This window comes from Brachyhypopomus gauderio, chromosome 4, assembly GCF_052324685.1.
Source record: "Brachyhypopomus gauderio isolate BG-103 chromosome 4, BGAUD_0.2, whole genome shotgun sequence".
Taxonomy (NCBI): domain Eukaryota; kingdom Metazoa; phylum Chordata; class Actinopteri; order Gymnotiformes; family Hypopomidae; genus Brachyhypopomus; species Brachyhypopomus gauderio.
In genome coordinates this window covers 23,654,831-23,665,808 of record NC_135214.1, presented here as the reverse complement: position 1 = coordinate 23,665,808, position 10,978 = coordinate 23,654,831, and the positions used below count along the sequence as shown (strand labels likewise).

At 46.0% G+C, this 10,978-nt stretch overlaps 1 protein-coding gene across 5 annotated transcripts in view; it reads right to left on the bottom strand.

The window, feature by feature from the left end:
- The window catches only part of LOC143512620 (cytosolic sulfotransferase 3-like), a 20,851-nt gene extending 10,203 nt beyond the window's left edge, over positions 1–10,648 (bottom strand). Inside the window, exons 1-2 of one of the 5 annotated variants that reach the window (XM_077003172.1) lie at positions 9,784–10,648; positions 8,868–8,997 (exon numbers count right to left, since the gene is read on the bottom strand). In XM_077003172.1, coding sequence (XP_076859287.1) covers positions 8,868–8,997; positions 9,784–9,807 — 154 coding nt within the window. In that variant the 5' untranslated portion in view covers positions 9,808–10,648. Of the gene's footprint in view, positions 1–4,627; positions 4,761–4,980; positions 5,121–8,600; positions 8,658–8,867; positions 8,998–9,783 lie in introns of those variants that run through there. The other 4 variants (XM_077003171.1, XM_077003174.1, XM_077003175.1 and 1 more) reach the window with 4 other exon arrangements.
- Positions 10,649–10,978: the final 330 nt, after the last annotated feature.

Sequence of the window (10,978 nt, the reverse complement as noted above, 5' to 3'; positions counted from 1 at the left end):
ATCAGCGAAAAATGTACATTAACACATGTTAAACATTACATTTACACATTTTCGACGTAACTAACCTAGCTGTAGATAATCATCTATAGTAACCAGTAGCGAACCGTGACCATTAAACCTGGGCCCGCTACTCCCCCCCCCCCCCCCCCCCCCCCCCCAAAATTTTTTTTCCTCTCCTAATAAACTGCACTAAAGAATAAAGAAAAAACCGAGACGACAGTATAACTTTAGAAACGCATGTAGTGCGTTCAAATAACATTTGTACTAGATAACTTGTTAAGCAAAATAAGTTTCCAAACAAAATAAGGTTTCACAGCTCCGTGGTTCTCGCAAGCGGAATATGTAAATGAGGACGTCAAAGGGCCGAATCGAAACTAGCTAGCGGCCGTAGGCTAACGACAGCTAGCGTCGCCACAGCGGGCGGAAATTATCATACAGTTAAGCCCGCCCACTAAGAGGGAAGATATGATTGGTCAATTTTACTGTCATTTGAAACTGGTATTGCGCTGAATTATAACTGCCAGGCCCTCTGTAAACGAACAGCGGGCATCACAGTCCTGATAGGGGGAGACACAGGCTCACAGGCTTCCACTTAACCCCTCACCTTCCAACACAGATTGAATAGACACGGTTGAATAATTTATTTGCTTATATTTTTGTAACTGTTTAGATGTCGATTGTAAAACTGTAAGTAGATAAAATAAAATTGGATAATTATATATATATAATGTTTTAAGAATATTTTAGGCCCTCTGAGAGGGCGTAGAGGGCCCTGACGGTTCCCCACTGATAGTAACCCAGATCAGTTACTATAAGTGCACTTTTTCGATGTTGCTAGGCTAGCTAGCCTAAGCTAGTGAGTTAACCTACCATAGCAAACACTAGACTACTCAGTAGTCACCTAGGTTAGCTCACTAATTGGTTAGTTAGGTTTAGAGAATGTTTGCTAAAGGCTTTGGTAAAAAATTGTACTGTTAGTTATTAAGTGATTCATTTTTACAGTTAATAGTAAGTCATGTCCTAAACAGAAGTGGCATTAAATATGCCTAATGCTATTTTTAATGGCATAACGTGCATGCTGTTTCAGTTAAACTTGTGATCCAGAGTTATTTAACTAGCTGAGCTAGTTAACCTGTTAATTAGTTCAGAATGTTAAACATTTATGATTTAACACACATGATTAACACAGAGAGAACAGAAAACTGAATTACACAGAAAACGTGATGTGAGCTGACATTCTTGTGAGCCCCATGGTAGTGATGGGCTGATATTTGGGCCCCCTTTGCACAACCCATGTGGGCCTTATAAAGATTTGCCCATGGGACCCATATGGGCCCCTAATGGGGCTAAAGTGGGTGTCTGCAGTTAACCATAAGGGTACTACTTGTTGCCCACCTTGGCCCCATCATTATCCCACACAAACAAGGGGCCCATGTAGGGCCAGTGGATCATTGCTCATACGGGGCCCACCTGAAGCTCACATTGACCCCAATATTGGCCCACATGGCCAAACACTCGTAAATTTGGCGTTTTTAAAGTTAGAGATGGGACCGATCCTATACATTATCGGTATTGGGGCCGATATTGACACAATTTAGTGTATCGGATATTGGGCAAATGTGGCCGATCCACTTACCGATCCATTTTCCAGTCCGCTGTTTGAGCTGGACAATAAACGCGCCGTAACGTTAACACGAAACGCACCAGTGATCCGGATTCCACAGTTTACCTTCAACCCCCAGCAGCTTCAGTCTGTAGCTGGCTGAGAAATGTGATGAACTAAAACATTGATTCTCAACTAGTGGGTTGTGGACTCATTCTGGGTGGGTTGCGATCAGCTTGTAAAAAAATTAATAGTCTACTCTTCTAATTTTGTACTTGTCTTTTATCTTGAATAAAGGACTCCAGACTGCGACTAAAATGGACGCAATCGCGACCATAAATATTAATTTGCGAGTAATATAATTATTTCACTCGCCAGTGGCGACAGGTGATAACAGCATTATTTTTTTATGGGTGAGGATTGTTATTGGAAAAATATCCACCATTTTCTTTTGAGTTTGAATTTTAAAAGTTAAACGATGTAGCTCCCACTCACATCTTAGTCTGTGCCCATCAACAAAGGCGGGAATCCGACCACATGACTCGCGAAGCAGCGAAGCCGAGCTGACACTTTAGCGCTAAGCGTTAGCTTGTTGAAAATAGTGAAGACAAAAATATCGGATTTTTTCCACAAAGTCTACATCTCTGTCGGACTATAAGAGGACACACTCCTTTAACTGTACATAGTTTTAAGTTAATTTTAATGGGATCAAAAGTCCCTCATATGCATACTAGGAAACTTGGTAAAGTTTGTTTCACGTTCACATATTCGGAATTCTTTCTACAATAACTTTAATTTAAAAGTACCAAAATATGCAAATTCTTATTTCTGGCAATCAAGACAAACATCTACAACTTTGTTTACATCAGGAATAGATATATTTTAAAAAACATGTTAATTTAAATGTACTCCTGTCACCTGGCCACCCCTAAACGGGAATTGCCGAAAGAAGACCACTCCAACATCTAAGGCATTGTCTACAAATGACCTTAATATGGATGCAAGTGGTGGTCGTAAAGGCAATCATTTTAATAATTTGCAATAATTTCAATAGCTTTTAAACAGTCCATCTAAGACCACCAAAGAAATTTAAGTGCATCCTAAATAACCTACAACTAAAAGGTTGGTATTTATACCTTGCACTAATTTGTGGTGGTCAGTTTTTTCAAATATTTCAATAGCTTTTAAACGGTCCATCATAAGTCCACAAACCAAGGTTGTACTGTCCTATGACATTTTAAAAGCTATTGAAATATTTGACAAAATGCGCACTTAATATGTATACAACTTGTTTTTATCTCATGAAGGATCATTTAAAAATATTTAAATTATTTCAGAAAAACAGAGTGCCCCGTGCTCTGGGGACTTTACGACCACCGTCCATGTTAAGGTAATTAACATGGTAATGTTAAGGACAGTAGTACATTTAAAATAACATGTCTAATTCCGAATATGCAAACATGAAACCAACTTAACCACAGTTACAGGGAAGAGAAAGACACCAGACATGTTGGACGACAGATCCTAAACAACAGCTGATCTGATGTGTGTTGCATTGCTTGTTAGTTTGTATTTTATTATGGAGCCTAGAAAAAGTCGCCTGATTTTTTTCTTTTAGGACCGACTGGCTCCTTGAGTAATCTTTTTGTCTGGAGCCCAGCATGCAAACCAATCTTGTTGCCATGGTAACCACCAATTTACCCTTTTAATTAGTTATAATATTTGTACTGTATAAAACTGGTCATGATTTAATGACAATAAGAAAATGGGGGTCCTGGGCTGAGAACCCCTGAACTAAAGAGCCCTTATATCGGTATTTGTATCGGTATCGGTATTGCCAGTTATATATCGGTCTCGGATCGGAACTGAAAAACACTGGATTGGCCCATCACTAATATAGACATCTGCCATTAAAACAGCTAAAGGGTGAATTTAACATGCATGTTTGTATAGATACAAACATATTGTAAGGAATGCCACCTGATCTTCCCTAACCAGCCTCACCTGCCCCTCATTACCACGCCCCCTTTTCAGTCACACTTATACACCTTCCCCAGCACGTCTCAGTCGCGAAGTATTGCCGACTCATGCCGCATACCAAGCCGTTCTATTACCTGTCTGCTTTCCTGTGTTCTGACCCTCGCTTACGTCCCCGACCTTGTCTCCTGCCTGATCCCTCTGTACCTCCTGACTTCTGCTCCCCCGGTATGACCCTGGACCGTCCTGACCACGCCAAGAACACGCTGTTACTTATCCTAGTACTCGTGATTCCCCTGCCTGTTTTCTGTGCCAGCTTCTCATTTCAATAAAAGCGGTGTTCTTCCGCATTTGGATCCCTCTCTGCCTGGTCAATTCGTAACAGAAATACTTCGCCACAACATGGATCCAGCAGAAGCAACAATCGCGACTCTCACCGAAACGGTCCGCCAGCTCACGGATATCATACGGAGTCAAGGAATCAACATCGCTGCCCTCCAGGAAGCTGTCCGCCTGGTCACAACCTCTGCTCCTACCTCCGTGAGTGTTCCAGCGGCAGAACCTGAGCGCTACGATGGATCTCCTGATCGCTGTCGAAATTTCCTCATGCAATGTTCCATATACTTCACGCATCATCCAGCCCGGTTCCAGGCCGAGTTACAGAGAGTCCACTTTATCCTTTCGTTCCTCACGGGAGTAGCAGGTGCCTGGGGTACAGCGTTGTGGGAAAGCCAAGACCCTGCCCTCCAGTCGGAGAGTCAGTTCACCGCAGTACTCAGGGCTGTTTTCGATCATCCCGCAGACGGACGTGATGTGGGAGACCGGCTCTACGAGATTAAACAGGAACAACGTAGTGCTGCCGAGTATGCGAGAGAGTTTCGTACGCTGGCTGCAGGAAGCGGTTGGAGTGACTCGGCCTTGAAAACAGTGTTCCGCCGCGGTCTGCGAAATGACATTCAGGTTGAACTCGCTTGCCGAAGTGAAGCCCTCACCTTGTCTGAGTTCATTCAAGCGTCCATTAACGTTGACAAATTGTTATTGACCTACCGCTCCAGTAATACCGACGTCCCTGTCATTGCGTCCTGTGCGCCGCCTTCCCATGTACGTGATCCGAGTCTTCAGACGACAGACGAGTTTGTACAGCTTGGCAGGTCCCCACTAACATGTCAGCCATTCCTGCCTATTAAAAGATACAGTCAAGTTAGCTTACCCGTACTAATATCTTGGGGCGGCATAGATACAAACCTGTCTGCTTTAGTGGATTCGGGAGCAGCAGGCGATTTCATAGATCAGGACCTCGCCAACCACTTACACCTCCCCACTGTACCTGTAGATCCTCCCTTAAGAATAAATTCTCTGAATGGGCAGCCTATAGGAGAGGGTGTGATTACACTCCGTACCTGCCCCGTGGAGCTACGTGTAGGTCTGTTCCACAGTGAAATGAGAGATTTCTTCCTCATATCCACGCCCCGAGACCCCATCATACTCGGGTTTCCATGGCTGTCCATGCACGACCCTGAAATCTCCTGGAAAAAACGAGAACTCGTACGGTGGAAGGACAGTTGTCTGAGCAAGTGCATTCACCTACCACTCCGGTCATCCTCGGTGGAAAGCCCAGACACACCTCTCTCTGACGTCATCCCCACTCAGTATCGTGCATTTGCGGACGTCTTCAACAAGGACAGTGCCTGTCGTCTGCCTCCTCATCGTCCCTGTGATTGCGCAATCGACCTCCTGCCTGGAGCCCCCTTACCTCGAAAAACGAAACCTTACCCTCTATCACGCCCTGAAGATCTGGCGATGGAGTCCTACGTCACCGAGGCTCTGCAGAAGGGGTTCATTCGACCATCCACCTCGCCGGTTGCTGCTGGTTTCTTCTTCGTAGAGAAAAAGGATGGGGGATTACGCCCTTGTATAGACTATCGTGCCCTAAATGCAGTCACATCGAAATATGCCTACCCTCTCCCCTTTATCACTGCTTCGCAAGAGCGCTTGATGGGAGCGCACATCTTCACCAAGCTAGATTTACGCAGCGCTTACAACTTGGTCCGTATTCGGGAGGGCGATGAGTGGAAAACTGCCTTTGTTACCGCCAGAGGGCACTATGAGTACCTTGTCATGCCATATGGACTAACTAATAGCCCCGCCGTATTCCAAGCATTTATGGATGACATTTTCCGTGATCTGATAGATGATTTCGTATTCGTTTACATTGATGATATCCTGGTTTATTCCCCGTCCGTTTCAGAACACGTCAAACACGTCTCTGCTGTGTTACAGCGCCTTCGGGAGCATAGTCTTTATGTGAAGGCGGAAAAGTGTGAATTTCATCGCTCCTCGGTGACATTTCTGGGATGTACGCTGTCCCCTGGCCAGATCTCCATGGATACGCAGAAGGTGGAAGCAGTCACGAACTGGCCGACCCCTCGTTCCACAAAGGAGCTGCAGCGATTCCTGGGATTCGCCAACTTCTGTCGCCGTTTCATCCGAGGCTTCGGTGAGTTGGCTACCCCTCTCACTAATCTCCTAAAGGGAGGGAGGACTCGGAAATTCGCCTGGACCGCTGAAGAGGAACGAGCGTTCTCACTCCTTAAGAAAGCATTCACGTCGGCCCCCGTACTACACCTTCCTGACCCCCAACTCCAGTTCATCGTAGAGGTCGACGCTTCGGAGGTGGGAGTGGGCGCTGTTCTTTCTCAGAGGCAGGGAAACCCGCCGAAACTGTATCCCTGTGCCTACTTCTCCAAAAAACTGACGACCGCTGAAATGAACTATGACGTCGGAGATCGGGAACTCCTGGCCATCAAACTCGCGCTCGAGCAGTGGCGTCATTGGTTGGAGGGAGCGGAGCACCCATTCATTGTATATACCGATCACAAGAACCTCGAATACCTGAAGTCAGCCAGACGCCTGAACCCGCGACAAGCCAGATGGGCACTGTTTTTCTCCCGGTTTCGTTTCACTGTCTCTTACAGACCCGGGTCAAAGAACATCAAAGCCGATGCCCTATCACGGATCCACGAAAAGGACGAAGCAACCCACGAACCTGGACATATTCTGCCGGAGTCCTGCTTCCTCGCGGCTATCCGATGGGACGTACAAAAAGAATTAGACGAGGCTTTGCTCAACGATCCCAGTCCGGTAGAATGCCCGGAGGGGAAACAATACGTACCCGTATCCCTTCGGGGGCGTATCCTACAGCTTGCACACGACACAGCGGGTACAGGCCACCCCGGTATTACACGCACACGACATCTCGTTTCGCAACGTTACTGGTGGCCATCCTGGGAGGACGATATTCGTGATTATGTTCTAGCATGTTCCGTTTGTGCCCAGTCACGTACTCCCCGGACGCTACCAGCAGGAGAGCTCCTTCCCTTGCCTGTTCCTCTTCGGCCATGGACGCACCTCGCGATCGACTTCGTCACGGATTTGCCCACATCTGGAGGGAATACTGTTGTTACAGTAATAGTGGATCGGTTCTCGAAAATGTGCCGTCTCATTCCTCGCCCCAAGCTACCCACTGCCATGGAGACAGCTCTTGACCTCTTCCAGTACGTATTCCGGATTTATGGCTTGCCCGAAGAAATCGTCTCCGATAGGGGGACGCAGTTTACATCTCGGGTTTGGAAACAATTCTGCAAACTTCTTGGTATTACTGTCAGCCTGACGTCAGGCTACCACCCCCAGTCTAACGGAGAGGTTGAGCGTTACAATCAGGAGTTAGGGAGGTTTCTCCGACAATATTGCGTTTCTCAGCACGACTGGCACAAATACCTCCCGTGGGCAGAGTATGCTCGGAATTCTATTGTACACACCGCTACCAAACTCACGCCCTTTCAATGTGTATATGGTTACCAACCTGCGTTTTTCCCGTGGGACAAAACACCAGCTGATGTCCCAGCCCTAGACGAGTGGTTCAAACACAGTGCCCGCACCTGGGAACTAGCACATGTACATTTGCGACGCGCTCTACATACACGCAGGCTCAACGCGAACCGTCGTCGTCTCCCAGCGTTGATTTACCACCCAGGACAAAGAGTATGGCTGTCGACACAGAATCTCAACCTAAAGCAACGGAGCAAAAAACTTAGTCCACGATATATTGGTCCATTTAAAGTCCTCAGCAGAGTTAATGCAGTTACCTATAAACTCCTTTTACCATCACATTACCGTATTAACCCTGTCTTCCACGTCTCTCTCCTGAAGCCGGTTCACTACAGCCCGTTCACCGTACCCCCAGTGTCTGCTAAACCTCCTGACCCTCTGGAGATCGACGGTCGTCCGGCGTACATCGTCCGAGAGCTCTTGGAGTCCCGACGCCGGCGAGGTGGTCTCCAATATCTGGTGGATTGGGAAGGATATGGGCCCGAGGAACGGGCCTGGATTCCAGCGAGGGATGTTCTCTGCCCCACTATGATCGCTGATTTCCATGCAACGCACCCCAACTTTCCTGCCCCCCGGCGTCGCGGTCGCCCCCCGGCACGTCGTAGAGCGTCAGGTGCCGCTCCTTTGAGGGGGGGTACTGTAAGGAATGCCACCTGATCTTCCCTAACCAGCCTCACCTGCCCCTCATTACCACGCCCCCTTTTCAGTCACACTTATACACCTTCCCCAGCACGTCTCAGTCGCGAAGTATTGCCGACTCATGCCGCATACCAAGCCGTTCTATTACCTGTCTGCTTTCCTGTGTTCTGACCCTCGCTTACGTCCCCGACCTTGTCTCCTGCCTGATCCCTCTGTACCTCCTGACTTCTGCTCCCCCGGTATGACCCTGGACCGTCCTGACCACGCCAAGAACACGCTGTTACTTATCCTAGTACTCGTGATTCCCCTGCCTGTTTTCTGTGCCAGCTTCTCATTTCAATAAAAGCGGTGTTCTTCCGCATTTGGATCCCTCTCTGCCTGGTCAATTCGTAACACATATCTACATATCTTGCATAAACCTAGATGTGTTTGACTATAATTCCATCCACTGCATTGGCTCCATCTCTGTAATTGGATGTCCCCAATTAATTACCATTCTTTCCTTGATTGGGTCCAGATGTCATCCTGGTCTGACTCCTCGTCCTTAACTTCTTTCTAACATGTATCTGATGAATGTGCACTGATCATTGTCTGGGTACTGACATGTTTGCCCTAGTTTTATTTTCACTATTGAGTAATACATTTAATCACTTCTATGATTTTGACATTTTGTGGGCTGTGTAGCACTTTGCTTTGCAAGTCATTCATTTATTTTAGCCACAATAACACTTGATCAGATAAGCCATTAAGGAAAGCATACCGGCTTTGGGATAAGTGGCGATGAGGATGTCATCTGGTCTCGCCTTGAAGTTCTGAACATTCTCCCAGTTGTCCGTAACGTAGTGGATCATAGGGATGCCTTCAAACTCAAACATTTCCGGTCTGTACATCTTCAATATAAGTAAAAAAAATTATAATATATTAATGATTAACCTATAAAGGCCATTTCTTTGGTGCTATGAAATATTAAATGACGACAATACGTTGCTGGCTTCATCAGAACTGCTTTCTGTACTTAAACGTGGGCCACTGCTTTAAATCCATCCTTAAATCGATGGGCCCAGCTGGAATTACAATTGGACTGAATTGAATTGAAATTGAAATCAAATTAACATTGGTGGAGTAATTAATGATAACGCATGGAATCTGTTACACCGGTTCTGGCAACACCACCTCTGGCCAACCTCTCCACAAAGTTCTCCTCCCCCATGTATCATGTTTTAGGGATTTTCTTGATTCTAAATCAAAAGTAGCCTAAATCAAGTAACCAAACGATTTGGAATCTGTGACGAAGTAACTAAGTTCATTACTTCTTCGCAGCTTCCGATTTGGTTACTTGTTCGCAGCTTCTTACTCGGAGATTGAACTTGGTTCCTTATTCATAAAAAGTGTTAATGAGGCGTGTTTGCTTTTACAGAGATGGATGAACCAAATTCAACATTTCCTTTTCGTTATTACGTTTCTCTCATTCCGATCGGCTTGTACTACGTAAATGTTGCCATTGTTGTACTGCTACCAGAACGGCAATGTTAAAGGAAACCACGAACTCTATATCTTAATCATACGTCTATTTTAGTTTTTGAACATAAAATTTAAAAAGCAGATTTGAACCATTTAAAATACATTTATGTATGATCATTAACGGCATTGGAAGGAAAAAACTGCAGCTGCCTCACCGAAGGAAAATCGATTCCTTCCATAATGAAATACTCGAAACAAAGGGTGTAGATTCCTCTTCTGAACTCCCGTCTTTGGTCTGTGACTGTTTTCTTGCGTTTGTCTCTTCTGATTTCTCTCACGCTTCCCCTCTCTCGACTTCCTTCCTCGTAGCTTATGTACTGTACAGTTTTCCCTCTTTCTCTCCCTCCTCCATCAGTCACAGACTGTGGACCGCCCCGTCTGATATTCACTACCAGTTTCACGACACGACAAACACCGCCATAATCTCTCAATTCTCATAATCATCCAAGACTATTCTAAACTCACTAACCGCACCAAATACATCCGAGTAACGACTGCATGAACGTGCGACTTTCCAAATGTTAGTTTTTCCTTTCACTCTTTATACGACTGTATCATAAACACCGTATAGGCCAAATAGGCTTTAAGCAAGAAATGTAATGTCATGTTGTAACGCGGTGGGAGTCGGGGTTGGACACATTTGCGGTGAAGAGTGGACTGAAGGAGCTAGTCTCCTCTAAAGAAACCGCGCTCACACGGAGAGTTCGCGACGAGGCATACCAAACTAAACTGAAACACTAACGAATGAATACAACGAACCACAGCGACTATGAAAGGAAAATACGTTTATGTAAATAAGAATTCTGAAATAATACAAGGTACAGAGAAACACAGCAGAGACTAAAGTAAACAAGATAACCACAACGACCAAATACGCCAGACCACTAATACTTATACACAGGGGAAAACCATCGGGGACTAGAATCAAAAACACAGAAGCTTAGACTAAGAAGACACGAACGCTAAGATAGACAGAGTTAGACAACGTAACAGATCAAAGCAAACAGCAGGAATAAACTAAGAATGAACAGGGAATGCACTACTAGGAGTAACTAAAGATAAAACCAGCAGGGGTTCAGTCCCTCAGTGGCATCTGGCAGCAGGAAGTGGCAGGTCCGCCGGCCGGAAATGGCATGTACTGGCACCTGCCACTTAGCGAATGGCACCTGCCACTTAGCGAATGGCACCTGCCACTTAGCGAATGGCACCAGCCACTGTTTAGTGGCGCCTGCCACACAGGTACAGCGCATGCCGATCAAAACAGGGACATAGCAACACCTCCGATGACTCCAGCAGTCACTCCTAGAAGCGGCTACTCTGCTAAGCTAACTGCCTGCACGTAGCTCCACC